The sequence below is a fragment of the Tachyglossus aculeatus genome, chromosome 6 (assembly GCF_015852505.1).
Source record: "Tachyglossus aculeatus isolate mTacAcu1 chromosome 6, mTacAcu1.pri, whole genome shotgun sequence".
Taxonomy (NCBI): domain Eukaryota; kingdom Metazoa; phylum Chordata; class Mammalia; order Monotremata; family Tachyglossidae; genus Tachyglossus; species Tachyglossus aculeatus.
Window position 1 is genome coordinate 20,140,641 of NC_052071.1, and position 19,806 is coordinate 20,160,446.

The 19,806-nt window shown below is 41.9% G+C and overlaps 1 protein-coding gene across 1 annotated transcript in view; it reads right to left on the bottom strand.

Moving 5' to 3' along the window:
• Window positions 1-19,806, bottom strand: part of GRIA3 (glutamate ionotropic receptor AMPA type subunit 3) — a 115,146-nt gene that overhangs the window by 71,412 nt on the left and 23,928 nt on the right. Inside the window, exons 5-7 of the mRNA XM_038747703.1 lie at window positions 16,520-16,624; window positions 15,336-15,443; window positions 12,692-12,898 (exon numbers count right to left, since the gene is read on the bottom strand). Coding sequence (XP_038603631.1) covers window positions 12,692-12,898; window positions 15,336-15,443; window positions 16,520-16,624 — 420 coding nt within the window. The remainder of the gene's footprint in view (window positions 1-12,691; window positions 12,899-15,335; window positions 15,444-16,519; window positions 16,625-19,806) is intronic.

Below are 19,806 nucleotides of genomic sequence, written 5' to 3' on the forward strand. Positions count from 1 at the left end.
TCTCACCTGTCCCATTAACCCCTTTTGATCTTTTGGATCGGCTCCTCTGAAGACAATTTGAACGCCAACTATGAGATACTAGATACAGTACTTAAATGCTTTTTCCAAGCATGCTTGGAGAGATGTCTGTTGAGAGAGCTGAATTCCAATGGTGGGGAGATAGGCCTGGCATTGATAATTGTGGTATTTCTTAAGGGTTGACTATGTGCCAAGTAGTATATTAGTCACCGGGGTAGATGCAATACAGTCGGATCAGACACAGTCCCTGTCCCAGATGGGGCTCACTGCTTAAGGGGCAGGAAGGGAGAACGGTCATTTGAAATTCACCTTACAGATGAGGAAACTGAGGCACCAAGAAGTTAAGTGACTTACCTCAGGTGCCACAGCCATCAGGTTGCGGAGTTGGGTGCTGTGTGACTTTGGGAAGGTCATTTAATTAATTTGTGCCTCAGTTCCTTTATCTGTAAAATGGGGATTTAATACCTGTTTTCTTTTCCATTTCGGCTGAGAGCCCCTGTGGGACAGGGACTCTGCCTGACCTGATTAACCCGTATCTATCCCAGATCTTAGTACAGTGCTTGGCACATAGTAAACATCTAACAAATTCTACAGTGATGATTTTTCACCTATGGATATATAAATAGTCCTCCCTCTGTGGTTTGTGTATGAGGTTCTTCCATAGTTGGTTGTGTCTACAGTCCTGCCACAGCCTTTCTCAAGACACATGGTTGCTATCTTGTTCAAGGTAAGAATATATTAATTGGAATGGTCTTACACTGGACAAATGGATGTCTAAAATTCCTGGGCCAATATTTCTGAATATTAAGTCTTCCTCACAGCACTTAGCAGATGGAAAATGCTTAGTAAGCACCACAGTAACAATTATTAATATAGAAGTGTGAAGCATTATGATTAGGTGGAGTGGTCAGGCAAGGTTTCTGCTATGAATCCTGGTCATCTTTGTTTTTTACAGACTTCAAGGAGTGGGTACAAAGTACTCTGAAAGCTAAATATTCTCCCTAAAAATCTGCTGCGTTTTGCTTTCAGCGTGTCACTGTAACTGAACACCATTGTGCAGATGTCTCTGTTTTCCAGGGACAAGAGTCCAACCAAATGAACATTTTCTTTCTCTTTCAGCCCCCACTTTTTTTTTTTTTACTTTTTAAAAATTCTACTGGATCACAGAAGCCGGCTTTACTACATTTGTGTGTTGAAGAGAAAGGTTTTTGAGTGCTTTGTACAGTGCGTAGCACATATTAAGTGCTTAAGAAATACTGTTATCATTAATAATAGTAAATAACAGTAATAATAGTAATAATAAAAGATGGCACCAAATATCTACATGTCTAAAGATCACTTCTCAAATTGCAGAATTTCATCTTGCAATGCTTATTCCTCGACAAATGATGCTTAAATGAGCTTTCGAAACAGTCCGATCTCTGGCGTGATTCACATCGTCAAGTGAGTCTTCACCTTGGGCAAGCCATGTGACTTTTTGGAACTTCAGTTTTCCCATCTGTGAATAGGGTGCATGTTCTTTCCAGTTCTAAAAAGGTTCTGGCATAGTAATAGTGGGGCAGCCTGGAGGATAGATTTGGATCTGTGATGACTACCTGAATCTAGAGGCAGGTGGACTGATCTGGATGACCATGGGGCTTCTGATTTGCTCAGAGTTGAAGCCGGCCTAGTTAGAGAAGCGGCATGGCCTAGTGAAAATAACATGGGTCTGAGTGTCAGAAGGACCTGGGTTCTAATCCCGGCTCCTCCACTTATCTGCTGTGTTACCTTGGGAAAATCACAACTTCTCTGTGCCTCACTTGCCACATCTGTAAAGTGGGGATTAAGACTGTGAGCCTCATGTGGGACATGGACTTTGTCCAACCTGTATCTAACCCATTATGTAGTACTGTTTCTGACACATACTAAGCGCTTTAAAAGAAACCATAAAAAAAATGGGACCTAGGGGTTTCCTAGAATTGAACTCATTTTTGGGAATCCTTGAACACGGTTTTGGGAATCCTTGCCATCAGAAGTTGCCTGCATTTATAGCAGGTCAAAGGTCTTAAAGAGACCTCAAATTGAACCAATTCCCCAGCCAGGCCCAATCTCACCCCACAATTTTGAAGTCTTCATTTATAGCAGGTCAAAGGTCTTAAGAGACCTCAAATGGAACCAATTTGAGTTCACACTGGCCTACAGTGAAAAATGGAGAGCCATTCAGATTTTTTTTTTGGTTTTTTTTTTCACTGTGATGCAGTTATTTCCAGCACAGTCACAGTAGTGCTGTGCTGGAAATAACTGTAATAATAATTGTATTATTATTACAATCATAAGTGCTGTAATAATTATTATTATTGTTATTATATGATTATAATGCTTGTAAAGCACTCAGAGATATTAGGGACGCCTACATAAAATATTACTTTCCTTCATGACTATTCACTATAAACTCTCTTGGGCAGTTGCCAAAGACCCTCTGTCTAGTCCACTACCTGAATGCAGATAATGACTGCTTAATTTTTACCTCTGTTGTTAAAGTCCTTACTTAAGAACGCTTGGACTTTATAATGACCTCTGATTTTTTTTGGGGGGGGTTTCTAAATTCCCAGAATAAAGTCAGTAGCTAGAATTTAAGGCATGAATGTTTAATTCCAGGTGATGTGGGAGGAGACGTGAACATAAAAGGATAGCGGAAGTTTGGTTCCTTATTTTCTAAAATCCATTTTCAATACTCTTCCAATTGAAAATAGCCCAAATTTAGAATTGTTACAATTCCAGGGAAACGGACTGCCTTTCTTCGGTGAGACTGCAGAAGACAAGTTTCACCTAAAATTGCTATTTCAATGGGGACACATAGAGTCACATTTGGTTCCAAGTTAGACAATTTTCCCATTTTCAGAAAAATATACTTGAAATCCTGCATTTAAACAGGACTGCAGAAATAACAAGAATCATGGTTGAATAAAAATATTAGTCTCAGATAAAAGTCTTTTCAAAAGAAAATTTACATTTTACTTTTATTTGATGCCCTCCTTAATACAGTATTTATCCGAACAAAATCATTACAGGGTAAATTATACTAATGTTAACAGTAGTCAGCACTTAGGGAATCACAGAAAGGCGGTAGGTGCGACACAGGACGTGATCAGGTTTTGTGCACAGTTTATAATATTTTTCCATGAAAATGAATTTCTAATAAGAGAAGCAGAAGAGAAGCAGTGTGGCTCAGTGGAAAGAGCCCGTGCTTTGGAGTCAGAGGTCATGGGTTCAAATCCCGGCTCCGCCAATTGTCAGCTGTGTGACTTTGGGCAAGTCACTTAACTTCTCTGGGTCTCAGTTACCTCATCTGTAAAATGGGGATTAAAACTGTGAACCCCCCATGGGAAAATCTGATCACCTTGTAACCTCCCCAGGGCTTAGAACAGTGCTTTGCACATACTAAGTGCTTAATAAATGTCATTATTATTATTATTATTATTTTTATTATTATTATTATTATTATTAATTAAAGATAAATCACAATTATGTAGGGCAGTGGTGATGAAGAGTTGTTTAGTTTTAACTTAATAGCAGATTATAAATAGGTAGAATTACGCATGCTGCATTTTGGCTGTGTGTTCGTTTGCAGAATTCAATGGACCAGGGCATTGTTGTTTTGGTGGTTGGAAAAATGAATTACTGGCATTTCACCTTTGACTTAGATAACATGATCATATCCTTTGAAGAAAATGAATGGGATTCCCAGAAGTGTGGCCTACTGGGAGACAGGAGACATGGTTTCTAATCCTGGCTGTTATTTGCCAGCTGTGTGTGACTTTCTCTGGACCTCAGTTTCCTCAACTGTAAATTGGGGATGTTCTCCCTCCCCCTTAAACTGGGAACCCCATGGAGAATCGAGAATGGGTCTGAACTGATTATATCATATTGTGTTTGCCCCGGCTCTTGGCACATCATCATCAATGGCGTTTATTGAGTGTTTCTGTATGCAGAACATTGTACTAAAGCACTGGTACAGCTTGGCTCAGTGGAAAGAGTCCGGGCTTTGGAGTCAGAGGTCATGGGTTCAAATCCCTGCTCTGCCGCTTGTCAGCCGTGTGACTTTGGGCAAGTCACTTAACTTCTCTGGGCCTCAGTTCCCTCATCTGTAAAATGGGGATGAAGACTGTGAGCCCCCCGTGGGACAACCTCATCACCTTATAACCTCCCCAGCACTTAGAACAGTGCTTTGCACATAGTAAGTGCTTAATAAGTGCTATCATTTATTATTACTAAACAAAAGAATTGGTAGACACATTCTCTGCCCACAACAACCTTATAGTCTAGAGAGGGAGACAGACATTAATGGTAAATGCTTAACAAATACCACAGTTATTAATATTTTAATTTGTTCTGGACTATAAACTAAAGTTTATGGTAGCATCTTGATAATTAGAAATAGCATGGCCTAGTGGATAGATCACAGGCCTGGGAGCCAGAGGACCTGGGTTCTAATCCCAGCACCGCCACTTGTCTGCTGTGTAACCATGGGCAAGTCATTTCATTTTTCTGTTCTCCTGCCCACTTAACTTCTCTGTGCCTCAGTTACCACATCTGTAAAATGGGGATTAAGACTGGGAGCTCCACGTGGTACAGGGATTGTGTCCAATCTGATTTTCTTCTACTACCCCAGTGCTTAGTATAGTGTTTGGCACTCTGCAAATGCTTAACAAATACCACAATTATAATTGTTGTGCTTATGACTCTTATGAGCTTTCCCTAAATATATAAAGGATATTTTCTTTCCCAAGAACACTTGATATGAGAAGCAGCGTGGCTCAGTGGAAAGAGCACGGGCTTGGGAGTCAGAGGTCATGGGTTCTAATTCCTGCTGTGCCCCTTGTCTGCTGTGTGGCTTTGGGCAAGTCACTTCACTTCTCTGGGCCTCAGTTACCTCATCTGTAAAATGGGGATAAAGACTGTGAGCCCCACCTGGGACAACCTGATTACCTTGTATCCCCCTCCCCCCAGCATTTAGAACAGTGCTTGGCACATAATAAGAGCTTAACAAGTACCATTTTTATTATTATTATTTGGGAGGCTAACTATTCTCAGTGATCTGAAAGCACTTGAGCTTCATCTACACCTGAAAATTATCTGAATAATTAAGTCCTATTAGTAAACTTTAGGCTAAATTATCCAGTTATGTCCAACAGATGAAGTGTGTTCTTGAAATAGCTGGCTAAAGTATAAAATTAAGGTGTACTTTTAAGCCATAATTGTCTAGATATTTTGTGTATTCTGTAGGATATTTTGTATTTGTAGACCCATGCTAGGACTGATTGTGTAAACATGGTGAAGCAAACCCCGAATGTACAGATAATCAATAGTAATAATGATAATTATCGTATTTGGTAATTGCATACTGTGTGCCAAGCACTGTTCTAAGCACTGGGATAGAAACAACCTGGGATCAAGTTGTCCCACATGAGGCTCACAGTCTTAATCCCCATTTTACAGATGAGGTAACGGAGGCACAGAGAAGTGAAGTGACTTGCCCAAAGTCACACAGCAGACAAGTGGCAGACAGGAATTAGAACCCACGATCTCTGACTCCCAAGCCTGTGCTCTTTCCACTAAGCCACGCTGCTTCTCTAAGAAAGTTAGGCAATATCAAGTGGAAAATTGTTATTGGAATGCTTTATGAATTCATTTTGAAACCTGAATTTTCAGATGGTAAATATCAGTGTGAACTCTATGAAACACATCAATTGGATCAATAGAATAAATATGTGAGGAATGTTTTGTGTAATTAGTGGATTGATTAATTACTAGACTACCTTAAGCATCTTTTTATATTAATCTTGCAAAAATAGGATTTGGAAGCTGGTTTTCCTGCATAAACTATCAAGTTCCCATAATTACCAGATCTTAGGGACAACTATTTCAATTTTCCAGTTATCGTTACTTTTGTTTTAAAATTGATTCTTTACAACATGGAAACTAAGGCTTAATAATGAGATAACCTATTAACTTCTTAGCTCAAAACCTTATGAATACAATTTAAGCAAATTATTCAGAATATTTTACTGGTTTTGGAAAGACTTTAGGATGGACTGTTGTATGTTGAAGTGGAACACAAAGATTTTTATTTTTAAGTTGGGCAGTTTTAACTCTGAGGTTGGAATTCTAAACTTTAGTTATCCTATGAGATAATTTGGTTGTTTTTTTTTGAGAAATTTTCAAATGAGCAGCAACAGCCATTTGGGGGGTTCAACACAAAGCACAGCACCATCTGAAGAAGCTCACCAGTGTGATCCAATTTCAACCATCTTAGTATAATAATAATAATAATGGTATTTATTAACTGTTTACCATGTGCCAAGCACTGTTCTAAACTCTGGGGTAGATACAAGATAATCAGGTTGTCCCATGTGGGGCTCACAGTCTTAATTCCCATTTTACAGGTGAGGTAATTGAGGCACAGAGAAGTTAAGTGACTTGCCCAAGGTCACACAGCAGACGAGACTGTGAGCCCATTGTTGGGGAGGGACCGTCTACACATGTTGCCGACATGTTGTTCCCAAGTGCTTAGTACAGTGCTCTGCACACAGTAAGCGCTCAATAAATACGATTGAATGAATGAATGAAAGTTGGGGAGTCAGGATTAGAACCCATGTCCTCTGACTCCCAAGTCCCTGCTTTTTCCACTAAGCCACGCTGTTTCTCTTATGTTGAGAAGGAAGCCTATGTTATAAGTTTAAAAGGTTGGAAACCCAGTTCAGTTTAGTAATGCTAAGAAAATCTGCCCCCCCCCCCCCACCTTTTTTGTTTTTCTTACTAATTGGGGGGTGAGGGGGTGGAAGGATGCAAAACAACCCTTAAACAGATTTTGGAGTTGCTCCCAAGTTTAGGTTTCCACAAAAAGGCAGCCCTTCTTCAGGAGAGTAGAGATTTCACAATATTCGCTTTGACAGAGAAAAAATAAAGCTATCTAAGCATCCAGGAAAAGGCAGAGAAAGAGCATGGCCTAATGGATAAAGCATAAGCTCCAGGGGTCAGAAGACCTGAGCTCTCATCCTGACTCTGCCACTTGTCGGCTTTGTGGTCTTGGGGAAGTCACTTCACTTCTCTGTGCCTCTCACTCATCTGTAAAATGGGGATTTTATCATCTTCCCTCCATTTTAGACTGTGAGCCCCATGTGGGACAGGGTCTGTGTCCAATCTGGTTATCTTGTATCTTGAACAGTGCATTTCACAATGTGCCTAACAAGTCCTATTTTTTTTAAAAAAGAGGTCCCTGTTTGTATGAAATGATACACAAGATAACTCCTAGGCACAGGACATTAGCAACTGCATACCTGATCTGGTTCCTGAGAATCCAAAAATGGAACAACAGATTATGGGAACCAGTGTCAGCTGGTTGCCAACTTTAGAAGATGGGGATGTGGGCAGGGAATGTATCTGTTTATTGTTGTATTGTACTCTCCCACGTGCTTAGTACAATGCTCTGCACACAGTAAGCAGTTAATAAATATGATTGAATGAATGAATGAATGAGCACTTTTAAAAGCACAGGTGCTATTATGGAAGTCTGTATTCTTCAGGAAAACACGCACCTTTTTTCTTTTCCTCAGTGATTTTTGACTATCTAATTAGTACTTTGCCTGGGGATAATTTTTTTAATGATATTTTTCAAGTGCTTACTAATGTGCCAGGCACTTAACTAAGTGCTTGGGTAAGCTAATCAGGTTTGACCCAGTTTGTCCCAAGTGGGGCTCACAACATTAATCCCTATTTTACAGATGAGGTAATTGAGGCACAGAGAAGTGACATGTCCAAGGTCACACAACAGACAAGTGGCAGAATCAGGATAAGAGCCGAGGTCCTTTTGACACCCAGATTCCTGCTCTATCCACGAGGCCACACTGCTTCCCTGAATTTCGGAGACTGTAGAGTTTGTTTTTTTCCTTTGTGGAGTAGTCAAAACTAATAAATTTATGAAACCAGTTAGCCTCAGCAGAGTGGAAAAGCTGGGTTGGCTCTGCATAGGGAGGCTTTTATTTTTTTTAATGGTATTTAATCAATCAATCAATCATATTTATTGAGCGCTTACTGTGTGCAGAGCACTGTACTAAGCGCTTGGGAAGTACAAGTTGGCAACATATAGAGGCAGTCCTTACCCAACAGTGGCCTCACAGTCTAAAAGTGTTTAAGTGTTTAAGGTGTTTAAGTGTTTACTATATGCCAGGCACTGTACTAATCGCTGGGGTAAATAAACAAGTTAATCAGGTTGGACACAGGCCATGCCCCCAAGTTACCTCATTTTACAGATGAGGTAACCGAGGCATAGAGAGGCAAAGTGCCTTGGTAAAGTCACACAACAGACCCTGTATCCTCAGTTTGAGTGGTGAAGCAAGCCCAGTATTTGGGGGATTTACGGAATGGAGTCAGCTGTGTGACCTAGGGCACATCACTTCACTTCTCTGTGCCTCAGTTACCTCATCTGAAAAAAAACCACGAGGTCTAAGACCGTAGGACCTGGACGGGGCAACCCTGATTAGCTTCCATCTACCCCAATAAATCAATCAGTCGTATTTATTGAGCGCTTACTGTGTGCAGAGCACTGTACTAAGCGCTTGGGAAGTACAAGTTGGCAACATATAGAGACAGTCCCTACCCAACAGTGGGCTCACAGTCTAAAAGGGGGAGACAGAGAACAAAACCAAACATACTAACAAAATAAAATAAATAGAGTAGATGTGTACAGGTAAAATAAATAAATAAGTAGAGTAATAAATATGTACAAACATATATACAGGTGCTGTGGGGAAGGGAAGGAGGTAAGATGGAGGTAGCGCTTACTTGGTTCGGTGCCTGGCACAAGGTAAGCACTTAACAAGTACTATTTAAAAAAAAATGGAATAACTAAAACAGCAAGCGGGCAGCTTCTGAAACAATAAGGGGTGGGGATGGTAATTCTCCTGTGCTGCAAGATAAAAAGACTAAAAGCCCTTGGGGAGGAGGTGAATACAGAGCTCACAGGTGCAGAGTGTGGGAGTCAACGCGGCTGGCCTCAATTAGCCCATTAGCTTCACCTGCCTCAAGACGGGGCCGGAAGGCCCCACCCTACAGCCTCAGTCGCCTCGTACTGAGGGGAAAGGGAGCTCGCAGACCCCATTCTTATAGTCGGGAGAGGATATTTTCTCTTACAATCTCCTTCCTAAAGAGGTTACAGGAAAAAGGAGCTCAAGAGGCGGGGGGCAAGTGCTGAAGCAAAGAGTTCAAAAACGTAAAACCGCCAGAAGGCCCCTCTGTTTCTGGCTTACTCGGCCTTGCCCTGTGTGGAGGATTTAAGGGTGTTTTGTGAAGGCCCCTCAGGGCCGCTAAATAATTAGGTGGCTTGGAGACTTTGGACTTCCTTGGGAAATCTGGAGTGAGACAGGTAAGAAGGCTGTTCGTTTCGCACGAGTTTGTCGTTGACCGTCTGGTTTCCCTGGCATCATTCCAGCGTTTTCATTCCTCCCTGCCATGTTCCCACAGGGGCACAATCAACCCATCGTATTTTGTGAGTTTGCTGTGGGCAGAACACCGAACTAAGCGCTTGGGAGAGTACAAGACCCCCTTTCTCTCATTCCTAGTGAATTTTGAGCCTTTAAATTCCTTCATTCAATCGTATTGAGCACTTACTATGTACAGAGCACTATACTAAGCGCGTGGACAGTACAGTTCGGTAACAGAGGCAGTCCCTACCCAACAATGGGCTCACAGTCTAAATCCCATTTGGCTTGGGGAGAATTATTTTTAATAGTGTTTGTTCATTCAGTCGTATATATTGAGCCCCCAATCCCACGCTGAGCCTCCTCCTTCCTCTCCCCTTCTTCCCCCTCCCCCTGCCCTACCTCCTTCCCCTTCCCACAGCACCTGTATATGTTTGTACATATTTATTACTCTATTTTACTTGTACATGTTTACTATATTTTGTTAATAGGCATTGTTTTGTTGTGTGTCTCCCCCTTCTAGACTGTAAACCCGCTTTTGGGTAGGGACCGTCTCTATATGTGGCCAACTTGTATTTCCCAAGCGCTTAGTACAGTACTCCGCACACAGTAAGTGCTCAATCAATACGATTGAATGAATGAATTGAGCGCTTACTGTGTGCAGAGCACTGTACTAACTGCTTGTACTAAGTGCTTGTTAAACATTATGTCCTCGGCAGTGTACTACGCGGTGGGTTAACAGGGTGGCTCAGTGGAAAGAGCACGAGCTTTGGAGTCAGAGGTCGTGGGTTCGAATCCCGGCTGCGCCACATGTCTGCTGTGTGACCTTGGGCAAGTAACTTAACTTCTCTGAGCCTGTTACCTCATCTGTAAAATGGGGATTGAGACTGTGAGCCCCACGTGGGACAACCTGATCATCGTGTATACCCCTCAGCGCTTAGAACAGTGTTTTGCCCATAGTAAGCGCTTAACAAATGCCATTATTATTATTATTATTATTAAGAACGAGGTAATCAGATTGAACCCAGTCGTGTACCACGTGAGGCTCTGTTTTAATCCCATTTTTTTGAGATGACTCTAGACTGTGAGCCCACTGTTGGGTAGGGACTGGCTCTATATGTTGCCAACTTGTACTTCCTAAGCGCTTAGTACAGTGCTCTGCACACAGTAAGCGCTCATTTAATATGATTGAGATGAGGGAGCTGAGGTTCAGAGCAGTGAAGTGACGTGGACTGCCCAAGGTCACATAGCAGACAAGTTTCAGAGCTGGGTTGAGAATGCAGGGCTTCAGACCCCCAGGTCTGTGCTCTCTCCGCCAGGCCATGCTGCTTTTCATTGTGTTACACTGAACTTTGTTTTCAAAACCACCCTCGAAATTTACGATGCCCAAAGAATCAACTTCTGACTTTGTAAATGCGGCATCAGCACCGGAACAGTCTGAAAGCCTATTGCCTTCTATAGGAAGGGAAAGAAATGGAATTTGCCCTGCAGTATTTTGGAAACCAGATGAGTTCTTTTAAAAGCGTTCTTTTCTGCACCACACTGTCATCAGTCCTTATTAAGCATCAAAGAGCCACTTTAATGTATTAAAAGCCTATGGTGGGGAGAAACCCTCCAGCAAAATGAATCGGAGCCTATTATGTGTCTCTGTGTTAAACATTAAAAGCTTGCCTCCCCTCTGCCCCACTGTTTACTTGTAATTATTTCAAATGGTATTTGTTAAACCCATACTTTGTCAGGCACTGTTTTAAGCCCTGGGGTAGGTACAAGCTAATTAGGTCAGACCTAATCCCTGTCCGAAATGGGGCTCACAGTGTAAATGGGAGGGAGAACAGATATTTCATCCGCATTTTACAGTTGAGTAAACTGAGGCACAAAGGAGTTAAGTGACTTGCCCAAGGTCACACAGGCAAGTGGCAGAGCTGAGATTACAACCCAGGCCCTCTGAGTTCCCAGCCTTTGCTCTTTCCACTTAAACCATGATGCTTCCCTTTTCTGTCCTTTTTTCCCATGCCCAGCCCCCTTCAGCTCAGTCTCATCCAGCCCCTCGCTACTGAAGTGTTTTGAGTTGTCAGTAAATAAGGAATACTGGGCCTCAGACGATTGATCACAAATAAGAAATGCTATACGATCTTGTATTTTGGGAATTTAGAACAATGGAATCAAGCCCCTCGATGGCCAGGCAAATACTCTGATACTGGTGGGGTGTTGGGGAAGTATCCCTGTTTTTAGGCTAGGGAAAAAGACTTGTCATTGGAGGAATAAAGCGAGTCCTAGGTCAAAAGCCTCTGCCAGAAAATGTGCTAGTTTCTTTCTTTTTTTTTTTTTTATGTTCCAGCTGAGCTTTGGTAACATTTCTTTTGCCTTCATTTGGTGGAGGACATTTATTCTCTTTGCTTTGTTTGGCACGTTTCCTTTTGAATGATTAGGTGCTTATGTCGTTGTAATGTGATGGGCCAATGCTGGTCACTTCCAGTTACTCTAGGGCAGTGTAACGTGCCATGCTAATGTTCATTCCAGGCGGTAGTAGCCAAAATTGAACGACTCATCTCAGGGACTGCCAGAATGTTAGTAGCTACACTTTCTGTAAATTAATTGGCCCTGAAACATACTGAAATTCAGAAATTTCCAGAGTGTAACTATGTATGTTTGTCACTTATGGACTCAAAAGGTCAGGACTCATCTATACTTTTATCAGGAAGCACCATGGTTTAGTGGATAGAGCATGGGCTTGGGAGTCAGAAGGTCATGGGTTCTAATCTTGACTCCACCACTTGTCTGTTGTTTGATCTTGGGTAAGTCACTTCACTTCTCTGTGCCTGTCTCATCTGTATAGTGGGGATTGAGACCGTGAGCCCCATGTGGGACAGGGACTGTCCAACCTAATTAGCCTTTGTACAGTGCCTGGCACATAGTAAGCTCTTAACAAATACCATTATTATTATTTTTCCAATATAAACACTGGAGATAGGTTTGGAGACAGAAGGTTCAGGTGTATTATAACTTTTTCATTAGAAATGTCCAGTGCTTCTCCTCACTTTCCTTGTTCTCAAACTCCTTCTTGAAATATTCTGGTTTCCCTTGAAGATCAAAATTAAATGATAAAAATCAGCACAGTAAATCCATTGTGAAATCATTTCCAAACAAAACATCTTATTTCTCTGGTTACTTGAATGAACTTTTGCTGCCATAAGAAACTGGTAACGTGAACTTACCCCATAGACCAGTTCCCCAACCATGCCATTCCAGATCTTAGTTTCAGGATCCCTTGCTCCATATTTCCCATCGCCAACAATTGATAGTTTGTATTTTATTCCCACATGTTTGGCTATTTCATAAGCTAAGTCTACACAATAGCCTTCATATCTCTCATTTCCTTCTAGCTGTTCATGATTCTTCTTGTACATCACATACGGAGATTCCTGTGGGACAAAAGGTTGAAAATTTAATGGGCCTGTTTAATGGAGGGCTATTTATAATGTCGCCTGCCTCTTTGCTTATGATGCAATATGAAGTGGAAATATTTTCTTGGGAATGGAGTAAAAATGGAAGTTGTCTTAAATAGGCAACCTTGGAAGAAAATGAAAATATATTAGGTGGCATTCTTTGAACACTTAAATGCAGCATTGTTTCTGTTTGCCTAATTCACCCTGGAGTATTGCCAACACATTGCAAACTGTTATATACGAACCACTGATACTGGGTTCATGGATTTGTTCAAGTTTCATTTAATGGGCTCTTCTGAGACTATTTCTTAAAGAGAAATGCCTATTTTTATTAAAATTGCTTGAAATTGGTTTGTGCTCTGTTGTTAGCAAGAAATAACAACAAGAGAAATGTAAAATGGCTTAGGAGCATAACATCATAGTAATAATAATAATGGCATTTATTAAGTGCTTTCTATGTGCAAAGCACTGTTCTAAGTGCTGGGGAGGTTACAAGGTGATCAGGTCATCCCCCGAGGGGCTCACAGTCTTAATCCCCATTTTACGGATGAGGGAACTGAGGCACAGAGAAGTGAAGTGACTTGCCCAAAGTCACACACCTGACAAGTGGTGGAACTGGGATTTGAACCCATGACCTCTGACTCCAAAGCCTGGGCTCTTTCCACTGAGCCACGCTGCTTCTCTAACATGAGTGCTGAAGGCAAGCAGAAGCTTTGAAATTTTTGGGGAGAGAAAAATTGGATACATTTTTATAATGAATATTATCATTTTCTCTGAATTGTTGAGGGCAAACTTAATGCTGCTAAATTTAGGCATTGGTCCAGAGTGGTCAACATTGCATGTTCAAGAGTGACATTTTTGGAACCACATAATAACATGAGCAGTGCCATGCCAATTCTGACCAGAGGTCCATGCAGCCCAGAGTTGTCTCCAGATAAGATGCTTGGAGGAAAAAAAAAAATGCTCCCCCTCCCCATGCACTTCCACATCAAATTCCTTACCATAAGCTTTAAAGCTTCAATCAGCTCTCCCCACTCCGATCTTTCCTCACTGCGGTCTTACTACAACTCAGCCTGCAATTTTGCTGCTCTAACAGTAACCTCAATCTCCTCCATCTGACCTATGTCCAAAGTAGAGACTCTTTAAGTGTAATTGATATTGATCTGTAGAGCAGTGTTGTCCTAGTGGAAAGAGCACTGGTGTGGGAGACAGAGGACCTAGGTTCTAATCCCATCTCCACCACTTGACTGCTGTGTGACCTTCGGCAACTCCTTTCTCTGTGCCTCTGTTCCCTTATCTCTTCTATCTCATCACTGACCTCTGGCCTGAAACTCCATCCCCCTTTATGTATGACAGACCACTCTTCTCCCCATCATCACAGCCTTATTAAAATCACACATCTCCAAGAGGCCTTCCTTCCACCAACTCAACCCTCTCTCTCCCTTCTTCATCATCTATGCACGTGGATCTGTACACTAAGCACTTACTGTGAGCAGAGCACTGTACTAAGCACTTGATAGTTACCTCACTCTAAGCCCACAAGCACTAATTTACATACCAGTAATTTGTTTTGATGTCTGTGTCTCTGTCTAGACTGTAATCACCTTGTGGACAGGAAACATGTATACCACCTCTGTTGCATTGTACTCTAAGAGCTTAGTACAGTGCTATGCACATAGTTAAATGCTCTAAAAACAGCACTGAGAGATTGAGTGCATTAGGCATTTGAGCCCCCCCCCACTGGGAAACCTATTATCAGCACTTCCGCCATTTTAACCTCTCGTGTTCCCCTGGCCTGCCACCCCTCCCTTCATTTTTACCCTCATGTGATTCAGGGTGCCCCCCAAAGTCCAAGTGGCTGTGACTGGATGGAGAGAAAGGGTAGACCACTAGGGCCCATCCAGCAGCTGTCGACTGGGGAACTCTATCAAAGATTCATCTTGGCCAAAGTACGGTCTCCATGAATTCAGTTAACCTTGTTCCACTCTGATTGTCCTGAAGTAGGATTTAGCAACAAATCCCCCTATTGTTAGGTGACAGATATTCAAACACCATATGTGTCATTGAGCCCCAGATGGATTCACTGAATTTCTTTTCCCAGATACTAGTTTGCCAGGGACATACCTGCACTGTGAAACAGGTGCAAAATAATAATTGTTTACACTATAAATTCCTGATAAAAAAACATTCTGGGTGTGTGTGTATGTACGCAACTGATGGATGGCTTCCATCTGAACTGTAGTTGTTTACAGTGCCATATTCATTATCACAGTGAGCTGCGTCTTGACTCTGGTAGGCCCTACAACCTTGAGCTCTGTGCTTTCCTGCTGAGGCACAAGAGTTTTCAGAAACGGCTCCTTTTTATTACCAAGAAAAATAAAATCCCCCAAAAGATAAGAAGAAGATAACTTACCAGAATAGTCGTCACTACTATTGTTCGGTTTTCTACAGATGTGCTGTCATTGCTGACTTGCTGGTCTAAGAAAGGTACAAATCTCTCATATTCGTTCCAGTAACCAGCCTACAAAAGGCAGACATTTAAATGGTCATGTATCTTAGTAGAGATAATGGATAAAATGCCGGTGTGACTTTTAAAGTTATTTTAAGAATGAACATGAATGCTGGGTTTAAAGGGGTCTCTCTCCCCCTGGGGAAGGGTGACTCCTCAGGGTGGGTGATTCTCACACTTCAAAGTAACTTGTGAAAATAGTTTAGCCATTTTACTCTGTGGACTAATGATACAACCGATGAGGAGCTCACGGGGTGTGATGACCTCCACCCCACGGGCTGGGAAAATTTCTGGGAATCCAGTTCACTAGGTAGAATTTTTGTGGTTGATATTTTCTGCGAAATCATTAGAGGGAGTGATGGGATTAGGGATGGGTCAGAAATAATGTTGCTCCTTCCATCTAATTATTACCGCCATCCCTTCTTGTACCTGGAACCCCCACCCAAATTTCAGCTAGTCCCAAAAGCTTCCAGGAGAATGTCTGAATGTCTTCTGGGTGAGGAGGTAGGTCAGCCCCAGGAACAACTGAACAGGGCACCTTTTTAACAGTATGGTGAAGCTTCAGCAAACCCTCCCCCAGTCATTTTTCTCAAGCTTCTACAAAACATCAGTGTAGATTAAAAAATGAGTGGTAGCTGTAGAATTCACCCGTGTACAATGGCCCTGTCCTGGATTCTCAGGAACCCTGAGGACTCTGTCTCCCTAAGCAAATATATAAGAAGGCACTGAGAATATTCTGTAGTGCTGCGGCTCTTTCGTGAACTCAGTTCTATTGCAGAAGTGAAGTAGGTGTCAAGAGTTTTTCAGTAATGGGAAAGAATTTTGTGGCTTCCTTCTTAAGGGTGTGAGAAAGCTGACAGCAATTTTGTTTTATTTTGGTGCCCGCTCCTTTGATACATCAGTGATGAAAAACAGAGCGGGTGAACCCACAAATCGGTGACTATGGAAAACATTCCTCAAGGAGCTTTACTCCTGGAAAGGATGATTTCTGCCACTCTAGTTTGCCATGTATGTGGCCTCTCTATTCAGTTTCTGGTGGTGTTTGGTAAGAGTAGCATTTTAGTTTGTTAAATGTATCTCTCACTTACCTTCCGAGCTCCAGTGACTTTCATTTCGTAAACATCAATTGTATAGTTTGTCCTGCGTCCGTAGGTGTCAAACTGGATGTTTCCAGTCATTCCTTGCACTTGAACCTGTTGGTGAAATGTAGGTTACTTCAATGAAGTAACTATGAACTTTCCATTATACAGTGGAAAGATTGGGATTCAGAACCTACTTCCGTGACCCTGACTCACTTGGATACAGACTCAGGAATTTCATTTTGCTCCACTAAAACGTGTATCCAACTTTTCTGCCTGCCTTCTACAGATCGCTGGATATGCTGTCAGTCTTAGTTTTTTCTTAATCAGAAACTGTTGTGTAGCAGTGGTAAGCTATGAAGGAGAGTCTTTAAAGAGACTGTCAGGGATGGGCAAAATTGAGGTGGGTTGGCTTCCTTGTAGATGAAATGTGCTATATAAATGTAAGTCATTATCATTACCTCGTCCCATTAATCATTTTGGGTGTGGGAGCAGAGTACTTTGTTTCAAAGAAAAAAGAATCTGCCTGTCGTGGTTTCCCTTCAATGAAATGATGAAATACTTCATTTCATCACTTATCGAAACTGACAAGCTGTCAGCGAAGTTGGAGGAAGTAATGGGCTTTTGCTGCTGGAAGGAAAATTGATGTTAAATATTAGAGAAAATGTAAGTGGAAAGAGGGCTGTTAGCGGTGAAACAAGCTATCCGTGGATGTCGAACAGTTTCCGTTGCTGAATTTTGTCAAAAAGTGATAGACTTAGAGAAACAAGTGCTGCTGTCTAAGTTTTACTCAGAAGAGGTTTTAGTGGATTCACTTAAACAGGTCCAAAGAAACTTCTTCAGAACAATGTTAGGTTAAGAAAAACACTTCTATATATACACATTTTTAAGACCTTTGTGTGGAAAAAGTCCCATTAAAAATACTGATCCTCTCTCCATTCCCAGAATTACCTCTTCAGTTTCCTTATAATGTTTAAACTGTGTTAGCTTCAGTGACCACCAAGCAATCAATTGTATTTATTGAGCACTTACTGTGTATAGACCATTATACTGAGCAGTTGGGAGAGTACAACATAACAGAGTTGGTAGACATGTCCCCTGATCACAAGGAGTTTACATTCTAGGTTGGAGGAAGCAACTGGAGGTTTTTAAGGAGTGGGGAAACATGGACATATTTCTTTCTTTAGAAAAATGATCTGGGCAGCAGAGCAAAGTGTGGAGTGAAGTGGGGAGAGACAGGAGGCTGGGAGGTCAATGAGAAAGCTGATGCAGCCGTCAACGCAGGATAGGATAAGTGCCGGAATCAATGCATTAGCTGTTTGGAGAGCCATTCTCCTGTCTCTCCCCGCTTCAGTCTATACTTCACTCTGCTGCCTGGAGTATCTTTCTACAGAAATGTTTTGGGCATGTCACCCCCCTCCTCAAATCTCCAGTGGTTGTTAACCTTTGCCTGAAGCTAAAACTCCTCACTATTGACTTCAAATCTCTCCATCCGCTTGCCCCTTCCTACCTCACTTCCCTTCTCTCCTACTACAGCCCAGCCCGCATCCTCTGCTCCTCTGCCGCTCACCTCCTCATTGTGCCTCGTTCTTGCCTGCCCTGCCGTCGAGCCCTGGCCCATGTCCTAACCCTGGCCTGGAATGACCTCCCTCCTCAAATCTGCCAAACTAGCCCTCTTCCCCCACCTTCAAAGCCCTTCTGAAAACCCACCTCCTCCAGGAAGCCTTCCCAGACTGAGCCCCCTTTTTCCTCTGCTCCTCCTCCCCTCCGCCCCAATCCCTCCCGCTGCTCTACCCGCTTCCCCACCCCACAGCACTTGTGTATATTTGTACGTGTTTATTATTCTATTTTATTAATGACGTGTATGTAGCTATAATTCTGTTCATTCTTATGCTATTGATGCCTCTACTTGTTGTCTGTCTCCCCATTCTAGACTGTGAGCCTGTTGTCGGTTAGGGACCATCTCTGTTGCCGAATTGTACTTTCCAAGTGCTTAATACAGTGCTCAAATACAATTGAATGAATTAATGAATGAGAGCAAAGCGGAGGGGATTTTAACAGTCTCAAGATGGTAGAACTGACAGGATTTGGTAAATTGAGAGAGATGTCGTAGTTAATGCAGACATGATGTTCAGCATCAGATATTGAGATCTTTCTGCAGTGGCTCCATATCATTGGGGCCAAACCCTCCTTTCAGCCATGTCCTTGAAATTTATCGCCAAAACCATTTCTCATCCCTTCCCCTCCATCCTCTCCCCTGCATTCCTAACTCTTTCTCCACCTTGCTGCTTTTTCATGCTTTGAAATCTTGAAAGATGGATCATGTGGAGATGTTGGTATTTGCCACTTCAGGCGCTGTTGATAGAAACATTTTTTGATTCAGTCTGGAGGAGTCCTATGTTTCACTCATCATTGTCACATCTTACAAGACAAATCCTGTAACTACGGTGAAGGTTGAATTTAATTAACTCCTTTTCTAAAGCGTGCAGTCTATCTTAGTAAAACTACATTTAAGGCATTTGAAGAACTGACATTGTGACACAAGAATTTGCATGATCTGAGAATGAGCAGTTCCTCTCTTTCTAGTGGGAGATGTGGAGACATGACTACTCTGGATGTTTCCATTTTGGCAAAATTGAAGCAGAAGCAATTCAGTCAAATACCCAGCATGATATGCCTTGTGCTGTGGTTTTGTGCCTTCCATGTCTTTTTTTTATATGCCCAGAATTATCTACTGTAATCCATCTTTTTACTTGGAAGCCTAAGAATCTGAACACTCTGCTCGCTTGTTACCATATTCCGAATGTTGCATCTCGGAGCCAATGAAGTAAAGCAAAATGGCAAGTAAAGAGCTGGTGTCTTTGAAATACATGAGCATTCAACCAGTCAGTACTCCACACTAGACTGTGTATGTTTTGGGTTATAATAATCAGCACTGAAATTTCCAACTTGCTACTAATTTTCACTTTACAACACATTCTTTCTGACTTTACAACCTGTGAACAATGTGGGGATGGCTGGGAAATGGAGCGAGAAGGTGAGAAAGTGTCAGGAGGGAGGTCAGGGTGCAGAATGGAAGAATCTGGGTGTAAGAAGACAGGGTTTATTTGATGTCCAGATGGAGTCTCACAGTGGAAAAAAATAAAAGTTGGTGAACCTATTTGGGACCCCTCTGACCCAGTATAAATGCATTTCATATTCCTCATCTGTAATTGATTGAAATCCTAATTTTGATGAATATGAGTATCCATCTTGGTTCAGAAGCCAATACCAAATTTATAATCTTATTCCATTGG